Source organism: Sabethes cyaneus, chromosome 2 (assembly GCF_943734655.1).
Source record: "Sabethes cyaneus chromosome 2, idSabCyanKW18_F2, whole genome shotgun sequence".
Lineage (NCBI taxonomy): Eukaryota > Metazoa > Arthropoda > Insecta > Diptera > Culicidae > Sabethes > Sabethes cyaneus.
This window is the reverse complement of record NC_071354.1, coordinates 131765182-131785342: the sequence shown is the minus strand read 5'-3', so window position 1 is coordinate 131785342 and position 20161 is coordinate 131765182. Positions and strand designations below refer to the sequence as shown.

Below are 20161 nucleotides of genomic sequence, written 5' to 3'. Positions count from 1 at the left end.
ATTTTGTATCCGCTTTTCCATCATTCACGGAATCCCCATCCATGCGTCTCAATTGTAATGGTTGCTCGTCTACCACAACGTCACGAGCAATAAAAATCTTCTTGCCATCCCAAAGACGATATCCGCCACCACCGTAACCAACGAAATAACTGACCTTGCTCCGCGATTCTAGTTTGCTTCTTTTCTCTTTCGGAACAAGACTGTATGCTTTGCTCCCGAATATACGCATCTTGGATATATCCGGCTTGTGTCCATACCAAAACTCATAAGGAGTTTTATCCGATGTCAGCGCAGCTGTTGGACTCCTATTGATCAGATACACTGCCGCATATACTGCTTCATTCCACATATTACGATTCAGACTGGAATCCGCTATCATCGCTCTAGCTTTGTCTAGAATTGTGCGATTTAGCCGTTCACTGACCCCATTCTGCTGTGGCGTATAGGGAACTGTGAATTCTACCTGGATGCCTTTGGTTCTGCAAAAGTCAGCGAACGCTTTCCCCACATATTCGCCGCCGTTGTCACAGCGCAAACGGCTAACACTGCTGTCGAAATGGGCTTCCGCCATAGCTACATATGTTTTGAAACAATCTAGTACTTCATCTTTAGTGTTCAGAATGTAAACAACACAAAAATGAGTGTAATCGTCTGTAAAGGTAACTAAATAGCGCTTACCGTTCCAAGTCGCAGGGGTGATTGCACCGCAGACGTCGCTATGTATTAACTCGAGTGGTCTGGAACTCCGGGGAAGATTCATATCCTGAAATGGCCTACGTGTCTGCTTGCCTTCCATACAAGGACCACACACACCACCACCGAGTACATCTTCCTTGTTTAGCGATATACCTTTCACCATATTCGCACTTAGCAGCTTCACCAGTCCACTTTTTCCTATGTGGCCGTATCTTCTATGCCACAACTCGACACTATTAATCGTTTTCTGCGTCACTAACACTGCATCGTTTGGCAACTGTACATCAACATCTAGTTCATAAAGTCGATCCAATCGACGACCGGTGCATACTACCTCACCATTTCGAGTGATAATGGCCGTGTTCTCCGAAAATTTTACTTCCATTCCCAGTTCTCCCACGCGACGGATCGAAAAAAGATTATAATTAAGTTCCGGCACAAATAATACGTTATCGACTACGCACTTTAAGCGACGTTTTCCGATATGAGCCACCATGTCAACTTTTCCTTTATGATGACACTGAAGAACTTGACCAGACGCAACCTTAATCATCACTGGTTTTGTAAGTTTTTCTACGTTTCGGAGGTATTCACTGCAACTAATCATGTGATCTGATGCTCCGGAGTCTAAGATCCATTTGAATGCCTTATCACTACGATACCATTCGTTTTGGTCAACGGAACTGCTGACAAACGTAACTTCCCACTCACTGACATGCGCTTTTTCCTTTCTCTCGTTCTTTGTGGTACCGGAATTCAACCGCTGGGGACACACAGATCGCTTATGCCCCAATTTCCCACACAAAAAACATTTAAAATTCGATTTCGCACTTTTCCCTGCAAAAGCTGTCGATTCAACATTTCCAGCACTATCGTCAATGTTCTCCCGTTTAATACTCTCACTTAACAAACGAGCTTTAACGAACTCGAGGGTACATTGTTCTACCGATAGAGTTTCTAACACTACTACAAGCTGGCCATATGAATGTGGCATCGTTTGAAGAAGGAAAAATATCACCAATTGCTCCTGCAGTTTAATACCGGCCGATTCCAAATCCCGCACCATTCGTTCAAACTGGAGCAGATGCGCATGTAATGACTCGGTGTCAATAAACTTCATAGCCAACAATCGTTTAAGTAGATAAAACTGTCCGGAGATGCCTTTCCGAGCGAATGTTGTTTCAAGCGTTGTCCAAATTTCACGTGGAGTTCGCTTTCCTTTAATGCATTCCAGCTGTGAATCAGCAATATTGCGAACCAGCACCGACTTACACTTGACGTTCTTCCTTTTCCTTTCCTGCAAATTTCTCTCTTTTTCCTGCTTAACTTCAGCAGCATCCGATGGCGAAATACGGAGTTCTGGAATATCCTCCACTTCTGAGCGGATGCACTCTACGAGATCCAGCTCCTCCAAGTGGATCTCCATCCGGAAACACCAGTTGTTGAAGTTTGTGCCGTCGAAAAGATACACTTTTCTATCCTCCTCCATCTCTGCTGAATTAAACAAAACAAGCAGCAACGAGAAACAAAACCACTGCCTTTACCGTACGCAAAATTATTGCCACTCGCAGCGAAAAGGAAAAAAAAACCTATTGCGTCTTAACACGTTCCGTCGCGTAAACTATCCGAAAAAAAACGAGGCTCGGGCTATGCTGGGCACATAACCTATTTGGAAAATCAGAGGCTGTGATATATACGCGATCTAAAGTAAAATACGTGCGGTACGAATGATGACAAAAGGCAAAGTGTTTATTTAAGTTTATATACACGGTAAATCGGAAATCCTTCAATTTGGGTAACACCAAGGGATAGTTTGTACTCTACGTTAACAACTAATACTTACTAATATATCTTTATCTGTGTTAATTTTGGAATATCTTGAAATATTGACAATTAACCTTTAACACAATGTGTTACAATTAAGATAAAATCGTTTGTTATGTTTGTTATGAATCAGGTATTAATTAGAGGCAGCTTAGTTATAATTTTTGATATCTTAACCACTTACGGAGGCTAATTTATATCAACGGTTGTTATAATATGATCAAATATATCAAATCAATAACAACTGTTGTTAGAAAATTTGATAACAAAATAACAAGATCTGTTATAATTTTGTTAGGTCCTCCTGATCGGGAATGCTGTAATTATTTACTACAAAAGACGTATGAATTATGCTAGACTCAGTTTTTTTAACTATGTACTATTATTTTTGTCCAACAACTCGTTTATTAGAAAGACGAACATTTAGGTGCAATGTATGGAAAATGTCAAACATCGTTCAGGCCAATGAGCGTTAAAAATGTTTCATGTAACCGCTTTCGTTGCATCCAACTAGGGTTGGGATACCGGGAGAACCGGAACCGGTAATACCGGTACTACCGACCGATTTTCCGGTACCGAAATACCGGTACTGGCATGCGAGAATACCGGTATTTTCGGTTCCAGGCGCTGATGTTGAAATTCATATCCGTTGCAGCAAAAATAAAACTGATAATCATCCCTGATAACTTTGTAATATACAACGAAGTGTTTTGTTTCGATGATAGTCACTCTTGACTTCTACAGGGTTGAGATTTGAAACCAGGTCCTCGGCATAAATGCTAACCGCTACACCTATATTGCCTTCTACGAAGTTTACTGACCGACTACACAACAAAACAATCAGCCCAGTAGTTTGGTTTATCAAGGAAATTCCATTCCATAATGTTCATCATTATTAACATTGATCATCATAAACAGAAACCATTCATTAGTAAAGAGATGAAGAGTGATAAACAGATTAAATTCAGTACTTCAAGGCAGTTCCAGCTTCAACGAATTCGATTACACCAAGATACCAAAGAAATTTTTGAAATAAATCAGTTACCTTCAATTTGCCCTTGACAGGCAAAACTTTGGTTATGTTTTTCGATACCTTGAGTATGTTCCACGTGAAGTCAGTAGATTCCAAGAGGGCCTGGCAATTATAATACTAAGATTCGTTTTGGCATGGAAGACAATGCATTGAATGTCCGGTGCATCCTTCTCCTTCTCATCTAACAGGTTCTCATCTAGCCAGGGTGGCTCATGCCCTAGCAAGAATTTGTCTCTATTGCACTCGGTCCTGGGTACCTGAGCTATTTGTCGCTAATTCGTTGAGCGTATCGACAAATTCTCAAGTCGGTTTCAACCTAGTCGAGCCCTTGAGCCTTTGAGTCTAGCGCGTAGGCCCCTCCATTCCTGGTGCCAGGGGAATTCCATAGCTTCCTGATATTCGCCAGGTGTACGATGGAAAGCTCTCTAAGTAATGCCTTCAGTACTTGCTTGAGCCTACGCCACTATCTGTTTTCCGCTTATAATAGTCCGGAATACCTTTCATTCAGATGAGGCAAGTGCTCGTATATCTTCCATAAGCAAAGTTACACTCTCAAATTTGTAATGGATTCTGTGCATCTCAAAGTCGAATCTCGAAGACGAAAAAAAGCAAAGTTTTGGGCTCAAACGTCTCTCTAAGACTTGGCCCTGCTTTATCGACAGACTTCACAGCAGGCTGTTAGAGTACCAGACAATTACGGGGCTAGTGCAACGATCCTACTACCTCTACTACTAGATATGAGTGACGAAAACAAATCAGTGTTAAAATAAATAAATGAGTTTTTTCGGTTCTTGCTATAAATAAAGTTTATAATTCTTCAACACATATGAGTACCGGTACTGGAACCGGTACTACCGGTACTGATGCTCCCAGTACCGAAATACCGGTTCTTAAAAATAGTGTCGGTACTCCCAATCCTACATCCAACCAAGTTTTCAGGTCAGTACATAAACTTTTACAACTTTTTGCAGAAATCATCTAGCTTACTTTTTCTGCAAAACTGTTAAGGAAGCATAGCAGTTTGGTTTCCACGTTTATTGGCTTATTTAAACTATTTTTTGTTAATATAAAGCTCGATTTACGTCGGAGTTTTTTGTAATCCAATCATCATACTTCAGGTTTAGACTGAAAAAAGATTAAGTTTCACTATGGAAAACAAAATAGTGGATTTTTTCCTTGGGTAAACTTAGCTCTACGACCTGTACCGTCGTACACTGTAATCTGCAATGCATTTCTATTTGCTATAATCCCTTTTGAGCAAGTGATAGACTTATTATTAACTTCATGCGTTGTTATGCGCACGGGTTTTATTTTTCCTTCAATGCTTACTCTACTTTATCCCCGTTCCTCATGCTCTATTATGGCAGAATGGTATTCGACGCTCGAACAATCGCCCGTGGTGGAATGCTACACAATGAAATCGGCGTAATATTCTTCGTAAGGCACGTCGTCGTTTCCTATGTCATCATACAGCAAAAAAGGCCTGTTCTCCGTAGGCTCGAAGCAGACTACGACGAACATGTATCTTCTTCCTTCCGTGAGTATATCTTTAGAATTGGAAATGCGTCCTCTTTCTGGCGATTTCTAAACAGTAGAAAAGATACTTAGTCGATTCCGCTAGGTATGTCTTTCGATGGCAAAACGAGCTACAACGCTAAAGGTTCTGTCGAACTCTTCGCCACTTTTTCATATCGATTTACAGCGTTCACTTTTCGATTGTATCCCCGGAGCTATTAAGCTCTTTGCCATCGTACGACGTACACATGTCATGCCCAACAGTCACCACAGAAATCTTTTGACCCGTCCAAAGGTCCCGGACCGGATAAACTACCTCTTTGATTTATTCGCCGTTGCGCAGATGCACTTTGACTACCGCTTTGCCGTATATATAACTTGTCGCTCTCGGAGAGTGTCTTTCCAAAAGCATGGAAGTTATTTACTTTTACACCTATTCTCAAGGCCGGTAGCGCCTACAACATTAAAAATTACAGACTGATTTCGATTCTCGGTTGTCTAGCAAAAACGCTTAAGCTTCTGATTCATGGTAGAATGTACTCTGCGGTTAAACCTATCATATGTGAATATCAACACGGCTTTATGAAAAATTGCATACATGGGTGGATAGCGTTTACGTGGATTTTGCCAAAGCGTTCAATAAAGTATCCCACGAATTAACACTTAAGAAGCATGAAACGCAAGGTTTTCCTTATTGGTTCATTTTATGGTAGAAGTCGTATCTATTGACTGTCATGAAATTAGGATCGGTCGAGTCAAACATTTTTTCAACACCATCAGGCGTGCCACAAGGTCACCACGACTCACCTTGGTCCCTTAATTTTCATCCTGTTCGTGAATGACTTGAATCACCGAATTAACTCGCATCGCCTTACGTACGCCAACGACTTAAATATCTACCGAACCATTAGGTCGTCAGTCGACTGCGCTGTTTTACAGCAAGATATTAACAACATAGCAAATTGGTGTGTTAATGGCATGGAGATGAACGCAATAAAATGCATAATGATAAGTTTTACTAAGACATGGATGCAGGAGACACAATAAACAGTTTCAGTTTGGATCGTGTTACATCAATAAAAAACTTGGGAGTGACGATGACTGGAAACTCTGTTTCAACGAATACATTAGTGCGACAACTTCCTTTTGCCATGCTTGACTTCATCGGGCATCACGCAAGCGAATTTCGTGACGTGTTCGAAGTGTCCTCGAATATGCTGTTCAAATCTGGGCACCTTACCACGCAACTTACATTGTTCGCTTTGAAAGAGTGCAACACTGTTTCGTTCGTTTTGCTTTACGACAACTACCATGGAGTGACCCGCAAAGATTACCGCCGTACGAACAAAGATGCCTTCTGATAAAGTTGGAGCCAATGAAGGTTTGCTTATGACGTGCTCAGTAACCGGATTGATTGCCCAGACCTCCTGCGACTAGCAAATTTTTTCGTCCCACCGCGTCGATCCCGCCGCTAAGCCCTGTTGTAAGGCATAGAACTGTTTTTGGACAAAACCATCCGCTGGAGAAATGCTTTAGCTTGTTAAACAATTTAGAAGTGTTCGATTTTCACGTAAGCAGAGATCGTTTTAAAATTACCGTAAGGCAATTACTATAGATTTCAGTATGTACAGTACTAATCCTGAACGTAGTAAATAAATAAAATTCTATCTCCAATCACAACCATCCCCAAAGGGAGACTCACGAGTACATTGAACTATAAGAGAGATTTTTTATTCAATTCTACCTTGTACCACTTTCGATCTAGTCGAGTCGTCCTGCGCGTTGAGCTCCCGTATTCCTGGTGGGTTGTTGAAGAGAACTATCTTCGTCGCATTCTCGTCCAGCATCCTTACGACGTGTTCGGCCCACCGTAGCTTACCGACTTTCACCACATGTACGATGGGAATCTCTACAAGCAGCGCCTGTAGCTCGTGATTTATACGTCTCCGCCACATTCCGCTTTCAGTTTATATTCTGCCAAATATCGTCCGCAGCACTTTCCGCTTGAGCACGGCAAGGGCGCGTATGACCTCCGTGAGCAGTGTCACAGCTTCAAGTGAATAAAGAACTACTGGTCTAATAAGAGTTTTGTATATCGTCAATTTCGTAGGGGGGCGTATACTTCTTGATCCTAGTGTTTTGCGAAGGGCCTTATTTGTGTTTTTGTGCGCGGTCAACAGCGATCCCAAATACACGAACTCATCTACCACTTTTAGTTCGTCGCCGTCAACCGATCGACTGTATCGTATGCTGCTTTGAAATCAATAAACATGTTATGTGCGGACACGTTGAACTTCCGACATTTGATGCAAGATCTGTCGGATGTTAAAAATATGATCCGCAGGTGCGCGAGTCGCATGAAACCTGGTAATTCCCTACGAGGCCATGTGCTATCGGTGACAGCCGGCGTAACAGGATTTTGGAGGGTATCAAGTACTGAATCGGATGTTTACTGGCACTGTAAGACCCATTGCCTTCTCGAACGACGATATTCCGTGTTGTCTGATAGTTAGCATCGTACCTTTTAGCCATATCCCGGATGGATATACCAGGATTGACTTGACGCACCACAACATCTTCGTCCTCAGCTGTCGGTCCCTAGTTCCGGTTTTCTTGAAAGTTCTCCTCCACTTTTCCACACTTTTTTCAGAATTTTTGGTTCTCCATATAATCCTTCAGAACAACATACTGGTCATTTTGGCATTTTAGCACTTTAGCCAATTTTAATACTGACCATTCTGAATTTTCCTGGTGTTTGAGCAAGATTTTTTTTAACGTCGTTCAAGTTCCATTATGTACTGCTCCACGAAACATTTTGACGAAACTTACATCAGTTATTCCCCATCAACATGTAAACAAAGTTATGTCAAATGTTTGCAGCTCCTACCAGAAGGGGCGTGTCAGTGATGCACGAGGGGCGCCTAGATTTACTTTAAGTCAGACTTTGCGGTTCGAACGCTTTAGTGGAATAACTCCAGACCGCCCTTAATGGAAACGATCTGATTCAAAACCGCCTTATCCGAGAAAAGGTGCAACAGGATAATTATATTAAGAAGTGTGTTTCGAACATGGGGATCTATTGCAGTCAAATGAACACAAATTTTTTCACTTAATATCTCTATGCAACACTATGCGATTTTTAAAATCCTAACTTCGATAGAACTTCCATTAAAGTCCCTTGATCTATTAAGGTGAAATTAGTCGTCATCGATTCTGCCAATTTCAAAAGCAGTTTTTTTGTTTGAAACAAAAATTCTGTTTATGAAAATATATTCGCTGTGTTCAGATTGGCAAGAAGAATGCAGTATTTACATTTTTATAAACAGAATCCCGCTTTTGAGCCGAAAAACTGCTTCCGAAATTGGGCTTTCCGACGAAAAGTTAATGACTGCTAGTTTCCCGTTAAGGGTTACCATGACCCAAATCATTGTCGTTCCAGAACATACACATAAAATCTTAAATCCTTAAGGGGACATAAACGACTAAAAATTTTGAAAAAATCATCAATTTTTAGTTTCCGATTTTGATTCTGCAGTCTTTTCCGCTTATTTTGATACTAAATTGGTAATGATCCGACCACGGGAAGTGGCCGAAAAACGATCATACACATAAGCATTCCAGTGCGGCGTGGAACAACTGCGGCGAAATAAAACGCTACTTCCGCAAACCATGGTTTTCAAACTTTATGTACCTTTTTATCAAAAAACTACACAACGTATTGAAACAAACTTTTTTTTGTTTTGTTGGTAGTAGCTTGGCAAAGACTTTTATAACTTTTGAGGTTTGTAAACGAAACACAGATAAAAACATAATGAATTTTTCAAAAATTTTAGTCGTTCATGTCTCCTTAAGTCACATTTCAAATCCCTAAAATCTTTATCATACTACATTTATAGCTGGGGAAAAAGTCTAGAGGCTTTCAATTTGCTTCTATATTCAATATTTTCCAAATCTGGGCCAATATTAGTCAAATCTGGTCAAAATGCCCCAGTTGCGATAAAGATAGCTAAAAAGTTAATTTTCATCATTTACTTCACACACTTTGAAAAATTCTGTAAATTTGGAGCATCGCAAATCATATAATATTACGTGTTGTGGTAAAACATTTGACTTGATGTAAAAATGTATCTTTGAAAACGGCACAGGCAATGTAATGTAAGTACGTGTTATTTGATGAAAAAATATAGGTGATCATTGTTCGCTAATTTATATGCATTTCAATTTGAGTCGAATATAAGATTCTTTTGTTCTGTGAGTTAGTATTGCGAATTAAAAGCACCAAGAATTATTTATTAACGACGTCGAAGTTCCTAGTTCCTCAACCCCGCGTTAAAAATGCCCCAGTACCAGCGTAATGTGTCCCATGCAGATGAGGTGAAATGTTCCAGAATGCCGAAAATAGATTCGTTCCATGTGAAAATGCTATACACTGAAGTCGCTTTTTGAGTGTATTTTGAAAACATCTGAGACAGGTATACTTTCTACAAAATAAACTAACTGTCTGACTGATTGCATAAAGCGACTCTCAGACTAAGAAAATCGGCATCTTTTATTTTCAGTCTGCTGTTTGGATTTTGTTTTTGCTGTGAGTTGTGACTCACGTACATGTTACAAAAATTAAGAAATTATACACGCAGGGAACTCGGAAACCGCATTTGTATGCTGCTGCGAACAATAACGCGGTAAATTTGGAAAAACAAAGTTGCTTAATTATATCGGTACGAATTTTTTGCACCAAAAAAGTTTCACCCGATTCTGTATAATTGCTGTTAATCTTTAATCTTATAAACGAGCTGGAAACAAGAGTTGTCAATATTGTCTCAACATATACCTTGTCTTATAGATAGCAAATGGTATGGACAACATAGTCTAATAATGTTTTATTAATAACAAACGGCGAAGGTGCAAATTTTCGTTTAATTAAATTACACCATGGTCTACCGCAAGCCGGGTGCTGAACATTTGCACCTTCGCTAGCCCTCTCTAATACCTTAACGTGTCAATCTGATACACGAAGGACGATAAAATATTGCCATGCATATCACATGCTATAATCGCGTATAACACCCGAAGTAACATTTCATTGAATAATTTATTTCGCGGCTACTCACTACTGTGTAAACTAATGGAACCGTTTAATCTATTGATGATAGTAATTAATCTCGGGTGGACGAGTCGGTTTCATCGTAGCGCTAGCTAAATTCACTTACCAATGTCCCAGTCAACGTCATTTACTAGTCTTTCTTTCTCTGCTATCACATACCAAATGCAAGCTAGCCAGTGTGCAACTAAAGAGAAGCATAGCATCAGCAGCGTTAAAATCATAGCCGTGTATTGCGAATATCTGTCCATCTTTTGAAGCAATCGTGCCAGCCTTAGCAATCGTGTTAATTTTACTAAATGAATGTGAGATTCCTATACGTGAATATAATAAACAAATGATCACAAGAGAACAAAATGGAAAGGAAAAAACATAATTAGTATCACAGCTCCTAGTTGAACGGAAGGTGAAGGGATGCATATTGGTACAATACAATGTGCTTATCATAGATGCTGTCGCTTTCTCATTTTGGATTTGTATGTACAGAAAGTTTTGCATGGCAAAGTAATAGAATACAGACGCTACAGAGATAGTAATTCCATATCCTTACCTCTCCGCTAATTACATTACTCGCGTAAAGATGATCAAACGGGAGGGCAGCCAGCAGATCTACCACGAACCAACCTCTCAGATAGTTAACTGCTATACTTTTAGAATCTGATACAACTTCACCCTTACGTGATACGTACGTTGTGCGGAAATTTACTAAAATATCTGGAAGAGGAACGTAACGAGATTAAACCTTTAGTTGTGCTACAAAATATTCATGGTTTTACGGTTATGGATACAGCATTGTACCATAAATTGAAGACGATGTAGGTACTTCGGAATGCTTTGAATCCCCCCGCTCTTTACCTTGATCAGCTATTTGCTTCTTCGAGCTAAAGTTTAATATGAAACCTTTTTGCAATAGACTAATCTTTTCCGTCAGTATGAAATGTGGGGTATACAATGATGAAACGTTCTGCATGATTGTATCGGAAATAAGACTGACAACTATAAAATATTTTAAGCAAACTTCTTTTCATAATATGACATTAATTTGATATTATATGTTATAAAAAATATTCGTAAATATAGAGCTTCTTAAGAAACACTTCGCAATTTGCAGCAAATAACTGTCTCACTTGTATCATTGATACCAAAAAAAATTAATTCCCGCATGGATTATGGACTTGGACTTTCCTTGCTTGGATGCTTATTCATCTGGGACATTTCATCTAAATTCGGGACGTCTGGTCAGTTTAGCTAAAGCCGCAACATGAAACTAGTTAGTTATAGCTAAACTGACCAGGCGTCCTGGATTAAGATGAATTGTCCCGGATGAATAAGCAACCTAGAAAGTGTCCCGTATTGATACATTACACAATACCGTAGCTTGTCACATTTATCACAGCAATAACTGAAGGCCATTCCCAAGCAACGATGTGAGTTTTATTGTACTCTTATGGCGGTTTTCCTGACCAATTTCGGTCTTAAACGCCATCATAAGAGTGTAATAAAACCCAAATTGTTACTTGGGTTCATTCATTACATTCTAAATTTCCAAAAAGCATACTCACCAACAATAAATAAAGCTTCAACAATTACATCGGATGCCATAGTGAGACGATCAGTTTTAACGAAAGCTGCATTGTAAGGTACGGCGACGGCTACGTAAAAAGTGGCCACTAAAATCATCCAGTCCCAACATCCTTTAAACATCCCATAGTGCGATAGTATAAAGCGTGATTTTTTCAAGGCTTGCGTTTTATACTCAGGTAGCGGAGCTTCGCTAGAATGTAGAATATTCTAATAGCAAAAAAAAATACAAAGATAGAAAATAGAAAAAAATACGAATATATGAAGTTATTCGAATATTTTGTAACAATGTTCAAACTATTTGTGTAGTTAAACCTAGAGTTTAACTTAAAAATACTTATCGTCAATCAGTCATTGTAATGACATACGACCTGATCAACAATATAAACAATACATTGCGTTCACGTAACGTGAAAACTAATGTTAAGCAACTAATGTCTAGATAACATGCGTTTTTATACTTACACTATTAAGTTTGATTTTAGTCTTCATTTTCTCCGGCTTGTAATGACCCGAGAGCTGGTACAGAACCGCGCGCGAACGTCTGCGACCCATGTTTACTCCCGGTGGAATTTCCAAATTCTCATCCTCTGCTCCATCGTCTGCAAGCAAAGAGGTTTCAGCAGATCGAAATCGAGCTCCCAATAGAGCAGCTAAAATTACCGGTAGTACAAGAATGTAGGAGAGAATGGATTGATTAAAAATACATCGAGATGCAGAATAAACGTTTGTCAAGAGTGAAATTGCAATTGTAGAAAACGCGAACCACTTGTAAAAAGAACCAATATAATGGATTTTCATAACCGTTTACTTTGGGTTTGATTGATTTGGGACAACAATAGCGACGCAGGTAGCTTTCGGCGACGATGGACGGAACTTTAGAATATGTGGCCTGCGTACCCAGAAGTTACGGAAAAGTCTATGTTGAAACTAAACGCAATTGTTTTAACTACAAAATGGAACAAGAAATATGATAGGTAGACTAGTCTAATAGATACTACGATACAAATATGATATTTAAACACAATAAAAGATGAATGTTGCAAAGAAACATTAGTTTCTACAAGAACTACAGCTAAAAAATACGTGTGCCTTTTCTGCATAACTTTTTATATAACTTTAACGTGAAAAATATTTTAAGCGTGTAGCGCGCTGCAGCGTTGAAGCGTTACAGTCAATTGAGCATCTACTGAGCAAAAAACCGAGAATAAAGCCTGGCAGAGATACGTTTACGTGTCGCACGTGTCCAACGACGAGAGGAGAAAATTAGATTTCGTTACGACGGCCGCCGATTGAAGAAAGTAGAGATAAAAAGGGCTTTTATCGAATAACTTAAATCCCGAGCCGCAGAGCTACCACGTACGTGCGCAGCGGACGAATGGAGTGAATTTCCGATGAAGTTTAGAGGACGATCGACGAGCCGAGAGAGGCGAAAGCGGGGATTGAGCGAGCGCGAACCAGAGCGGTAGCTGTCTTAACCCGTCAACGATACGCTGTACTGGAAAGGGCTATTAAATAACCTTGCAGGACAAGAGACCCTGAATTAACTCCTTACCTCCGCAGGAGAATCCAGCGCCTCTGTGGTTCAAAGGTATACGGGTACCAGTGAGCGACACGCCCTGGCAGGTGTTGTGGGTTCAAATCCGGTTATAATCTCTGATTACAGCTTGGTTCGACCCATGCACCTTCCAGCATTGGACAAAAGATAGGAGTCACAACACAATGACAACTTGTTAAGCATAGCTATCTATTATACCCCCTTCCTTTCCACCCTTCCCCTTCATTCCAGGGAAAAAAAATCCTTCTTCATTACTTTCCCTTACCGTCCCTTCATCAATTGTAGAATCATCGTTTCAAAAAAATATTAAAACTACAATAGTTCGTTGCATTAATCGTGTCAACTCTGAGGCACCATCACTGGATGAAATTGAAGCAGCAATCAAAAGCATGAAATCCAAAAGAGCGCCAGGGATAGACAGCATTTCAGCCGAGATGCTCAAAGTTGACTCATCTTTGTCAGCCCGGATCATGCATATACTCTTCAGTAACATATGGAAAACCGCAACTTTTCCGGTGGACTGGATGCAGTGCATATTAGAGATGGTCGGGTAGCGGAAAATTTGCCCGAAACCCGTACCCGTACCCGTACCCGCCGGGTTCGGGTCGGGTTCGGGTATTGAAAAAAAATAATTAGCGGGTTCGGGTCGGGTACGGGTTCTTAATTTTTGTTTTTGAAACCGGGTACGGGTCGTGTCGGGTATTTCTATTGACCGCATTTAACACTAAAGATGGTCGGGTACCCGGGCCCGTCCCGTACCCGTCGGGTTGCGGTCGGGTTCGGGTATCAAAAATGATAAATTTGCGGGTTCGGGTCGGGTACGGGTTTTTAATTTTTTTCTTGATCGGGTACGGGTCGGGTCCGGGTATTCAAATTCTCATACCCGACCATCTCTAGTGCATATGCATATTGGTTAAAGTCGCTAAAATGGTAGCCTCCACTGAGTGTGGTAACTGGCGTGGTGTACTCTGTAAGGTAATTCTTAACCGGATCCAGGAGAAGATCACTGCCACTCTGTTAGCCGAAAATATATAGACCATATCACAACACTCCACATCATATTGAAGCAGATCTACGAATTCCAGGACTCTCTTTTGCTGGTAACTCTATTCGTTGACTTTGAAAAAAAAAACGTTTTACCGACTCAATCACGAAGACATATGGAGCGCACTTAAGTGTAGAGTCCCAGATAAGCCAGTCCTTCTCATCGAAGCCCGGTACGAGGCGTTCTCGTGGAAGGTGTTGAATGGCGTCATGTCCGATCCAGGGAGCACAGACAAACAGACATAACACTCACTTTTCTTTTCTTCGCACGCTGTAACCGTCATTTCAAATTTGGTTTTGGTTGGGAATGTCTCCGTATTCGTTAAAAAGGTGCTTTTTAACGAAAGAAGAGGAAGGCCAGTTGCAAAACACTTGCTTAAACGAGGGACACGCCAGTTGTAAGTTAATATTCGAGAATATCGGCCCTAGATAGTACTAGAGTGCACCCAAAATGTGGATGGCGATATTTTTATAGGATTAACTCTTAAGCGTTATGTCTGTTTCGTAGCTATAAAGGTTACTGCTGGTTTGGCACAGGGTTGCATATTATCAGTGTTGTTTCTCATTGATGTGGATGAGATACTACACTCAAAATAATCCGCACATAACTAATGGAAAATTTTCATATGAAAATCCTTATGATTATTATGTGCCTCATATAGCACAATGCGCCCAGAAGTACGGATGAAAATTATATGCATATGAGTAGTATGTGCAAATTTTAAAGGTAAATTTTAAAAACACATAAATGGTAACTGTTTGGCACATAAAGTTTATTTACTGGGCACATGGAAAAAATCTATGTGTGAAACACATAGAAACTATACGAAAAGTTTTTTCAGTGTAGTTGTAGCTGTTGGTTTAATTTTTTTTAGTTTTTGAAGACAGTAGACTGAATCGAGGATTTATAGACGACGATCACGAACATCCTGATTTTCTCTAGGGATGGAGCAGCGGAATGACCTTTACCTAAACGACGACATTTTCTTGCGCGTCCAACGGGGCACCGATATGTAGGGGAAGCTAGATGACCTATCCAAGAGCGTCCTAGCAGCAGGTCTCACAGACAATATAGCAAAGACTAAGCCTATGGTAGTGAATATTGACCAACCTACTAACCTCACCAGACAACGCCCAATGGTGGTACCAAGACTGATATAGCCAGCCAAGATCAGGAAGACCAGGGTTACCTTTGCAGGTCTGCGTAACATCTGGCGCTCAATCCAGGTCACTTTACATACCAAAACCCGAATAATCAACTCTAACGTTGAATCTGTATTGCTCTCAGCAGAGACAACGCAAATACTGCAAGTATTTTTTAATCGCTGCCTGTGGCACGGCGGATAGCAACAGAATTTCGGGCATGTTGGTAGAAGCGGATATAGCTCAAGGAGAGAAGGAAACGAAATGCGCACGAAACGAGACGAACAAACGAAGTACTCGACTGGAATCCACAAAGACAGCAAAAAAAAGACAAACCCAGAGGCCCATGGAAACGCAGTGTTGGGTTATGTCGACCAACTCTGAATAGCGACACGCAAAGATAATCGTGACACGAAAAAGTGATAGATTTTGAACGCTTATAGTTTAGCCAATTCTGAATATATTTTTTTGGTTCGCATACCATTCGAATCACTAAAGATGTGCCTTTCACATAGTTTTCATCAAAAGATTCAATTTGCAAGCAACTTCTGGAATTTCCACATAAAGATGAAATTTTTTTACAAATTCACTACAGTTTTCATTATTAGTTTTCGTTGCTAAGTTGCTACTGGCAACACCCTCTAGCCACGTCGCTGATAAAACGGAAGAAATTAGAAAAAATGAGGGATCTTGAAAAATTGTATTGAATGAATCCAAGACTACTTGATCACTTCACATCACATCGTTAGAATGACCCCAAAAATTAGTGACAAATTGACCAAGAAGGGCAAGGCAAATGAATAAATCACGACATAAGGAAAGCTAGAGAAGTGTTTTTCAATAGACGATCAGCAGCACGAACTGTTTAATCAATGATATCTTCAAATGCCCTGCCACTAGGTTTTCCGGTATGGCTCACTACCAGAACTGCTTCACGATTAGCTCTCGCGGGCTTTAGATCTCTATTAGTTTGCTGTCATCTCATGAATTGGGTAAGCTGGTTGTCTCTGAAGCTACCAAGGTTGTTACCAAGTACACTTACTCTAAATTAAAACTTACTCTAAGCTATAAAACAAAAAAAATATGGTTTAAATTCAATTAAAAAATATATCTCAATTTGCCTTATAGTAAGGCAACAATCACTCTTCCAGTGAGACAACATGACGCCTTCGCATTTGTGATTATACCTAATGTAACCTAAGGTTTGCAACTAAAACGACTGAAACTTTTTTTCAGGTAATTAGGAGGGAATACCTATATTTCAAACGGATTGAAGAGATCGTTAGTAACTATCATCAAAAATTATTAAAATGATTAGAAAAAGGTGTCTCACTGTAGACGACTTTCCCCGTGGACAGCCAATACCCAAAACAAAGTCGGGGCTGCACCATGGATCACCAATAGTATAATTTCGATGAACTGTACTAATATTCACAAAGGTTTTCAAAAAATTAAATAAAATAGTAGTGAATAAAATGTGATTTTGCATTACATTATTGCATTACACTATTGCAAGGAAATTTGCGCAATACAAAAAACACATTCGTTGCTTAAGTTGCTTTTCTCGAACGGTTATTTTCAAATCTCATAAAAAAGTTCTTTAATTATTATTCGTTAAAATGTCTTTGCAACATTCATTCTCTATATGTGATGTTTTCAATAAAATTTAAGTGTAAAGATCAATGGTTGAAAATACAATAAATCGAATATTTTCGAACATTTCGTCGAAAACATTACACTACCTTTATAATGAAACTAGTCTTCGACACATGAGAGCATAAACATTTGAGCAATACCGTGGAGAACTACTCTGTGTCTAAGTATGGAAGCATTCAAATTGCAAAGGCAGGCATTAAATAACATCAAAAATATAAAATGAGCATATGCCCACTTACCGCTATCACACTCGTCCGACAGCGACATCTCTGACATCTTCGCCGTAGTGACATCCTTGTGAGAGGCAAGAAACAGCACAACCTCTCGTTTCTCATTCTTAATGGGTACGATATCCAGAAGACACCAAAACGGCGTACCTACACCAGTAGAGAACATGAAGAATAATTAGTCCAATTATGTCATTCGCATGTTTTTACTTTTCGTCAATCAAAAACTTTCAAAAACTTCTAGAACATTTTCTCGCAAACTGTTTAAAGGAAAATACATTGCAATTAGAAATACGTACCAGTTTAGTTTGATACATTTCGTTTTGGTTGATGTAAAGGTTACAGCAACCAATAAAAAGACTCGTAAATAGTATTTATATTTATATATAAATTTATAAATATAGCGTTTATTATAAGTGCAGGGATGGTTTGATCACTTTGACTTAATTTTGACGCATTTGACAGTACTGTCTCAGCCAAGTAAAATTTGAAAAAGTTATGTATGTAGGACATTCGCAGCAGTAATTATTAGCAACAATGTTGCTGAATGAAGCTAGGTTGTATCCTATGTATTAAATCGAGCTTGTAGGTGTAGAATAAATTTTCTTCTGAGCTACGCTCATGACCAAGACCCATCGGAAAACAAATAAACACAATTTTTTGTAACCCCCCTTGGAAATCGGCTTGAAAAATCGGGGGGCAGAAAAATAAATTTTAGGGTATCAGTCAAAATTTTTTTATAAAATCAATTGTCTGTGGGCTCTACAGTTTGAAAAACTCGAAAAATGAGTGTATAAGTCGAGTTAACGCTTCTAGCACGAAACAGGAATGGAAATTCGAACAATGGAATTTCCAAAAATCGTCCAAAAAAATTTTTCTTCGTTTTTGTCTTTTTTTCGTAGAATAGAAAATAATAACGTATATATTATAAGCAAGAATAGATTCGGTTTTTACGTTTAAACTTTAAATAAAAATGCTTAAACCCAAGTTTTTTTTGCTCGATTAAAAAATTCACTTTGTTTTTTTTCGCCCCCCTCCCTTCAGTGGCCGAACACCGGAAGGACAAAAACTTTATAAAATATTTGTAATGGCCTAATCAATAAAAAAAATTATGAAATATATCGAATGTCATTTTAAGAACACAATAAGATATGATAACAAAATCAGTTATTAAACTCATCTTACAAACAATGTTTTAAATATCTACTCAATAACAAAATGTGTTATCAATATATCTCCATATCTATTCAATAACAAAATATAGTATTATACATTAGTTTGATATAGTTTTGATATTATTTTGCACTTCGCTCCTGCTCGGGTAATCCCAAACGCACATCTTGTCTGTATTAATATTTTCTATGGACATATAATACCATATAACAAATTCATAGTTTTGGTATTTTACGCAGAATTTCTTAACCGAAAGTGTCCCCATACTTCCGCAAGTCTAGCTAAATCTAGTAAAAAAGTTGTTTCGTGAAGCTGCACAATGCACAAATTAAAATCCGTATAATATAACTCCTCTCAGGAAATGTTATGATGTTTTTCACATTCACACTCATATAAAACTGCTGTAAATAAAAAGCTTTATTTATGTTTATCCGACCACCCGCGCAGTCACTGTCCCGTGCTAGCAAGAATCGCGTACCGTGACGATGAATAAGGATAGCTGCTACTAGGATAAGTGGATAATATTATGAAACATACCGCCAATCTGACTGTGACTGTGACTGACTGTTGGGTCGGATGTTATGGGTGCATCGTGCATATTGTATATAAATAAACTTACCATTCTTTTTATAGAATATCACTTCCAACTTCAGCTCATTCTTTCCATCGAGACTGCTTTCAATTTGGCTTTTATGTTCTTCCTTCGTCTCCGGGCCATACAAAAACCTACAAGCACAACCTGGAAGAGCGTTAAAGTACAATTGTTACCTCACTAAAGCTTTTACCACTCGAATACTGCTTTCAACCTTGACGGTTGTAAAAGTATCAAGCAACAATGTAATAAAAATGATATGTAAGAAATTACCTTTCTGCATAATTTGCGCCCGGGAAAATCCAGAAAGTTCCACGAAGCCATCGGAACAGTATACTATTGGATATCCACTAACCTGCGCGTTGCCAAGAACGAAGTTAGAGTCTGCAAAGTAGATCAAGAGAGTACAATGAGTGTATAAATCCGAGTAACATAGCGTATCCGACCTGCAAGTCGATTTTTACATCACTCATATATGTAAATGACCTTGTAGAAAAAATATTGCATAACTAAAATGTCCCTAAAAAATTCTCATAAAAGCGCTTTCATAATTTAATTTGTTGAGAAAAATATTAATAAAGATCTACGCCTTTGGCTATTGTTGAGACCCAGTGTTACCTCTGATAATAAACACCGTCGAGGCAAAATACATTCCTTTCGTCTTTAAGCTAAACAATATTTTAAAAGCAAAAAAGTAATCTTGCTAGTTAAATCGATGTTTGTTTTGGTTATTTAACAGTTTTTTGCAATAAGGAATCGTAAATACTAGCAAAATAAGATAATAATGAGTGTTCATTTTATAAAGTGGACATCAATGGTTACAGGTCGATTCTTAACGAAAAATTATGAAAATTATTTCAATGTTTATGTAAAATGCATCTCCTTGGTAACAGTACCAATAAATATAAAATCAAGTACAAATTTCAAGAGCGATGGGTCGGATTAGCATGTCGACAAGATTAGTTCTGCACAAATGATGCTCTGAGAAGCTATCGTCAATGTTGCAAATTGAGTAAGA

The 20161-nt window shown here is 39.0% G+C and overlaps 1 protein-coding gene across 1 annotated transcript in view; it reads right to left on the bottom strand.

Moving 5' to 3' along the window:
- Positions 1-20161, bottom strand: part of LOC128736006 (potassium voltage-gated channel subfamily H member 8) — a 53871-nt gene that overhangs the window by 14352 nt on the left and 19358 nt on the right. The window contains exons 2-8 of the mRNA XM_053830491.1: positions 19417-19527; positions 19171-19290; positions 17391-17528; positions 12216-12403; positions 11732-11960; positions 10720-10883; positions 10279-10483 (exon numbers count right to left, since the gene is read on the bottom strand). Of these exons, the coding sequence (XP_053686466.1) occupies positions 10279-10483; positions 10720-10883; positions 11732-11960; positions 12216-12403; positions 17391-17528; positions 19171-19290; positions 19417-19527 (1155 nt within the window). The remainder of the gene's footprint in view (positions 1-10278; positions 10484-10719; positions 10884-11731; positions 11961-12215; positions 12404-17390; positions 17529-19170; positions 19291-19416; positions 19528-20161) is intronic.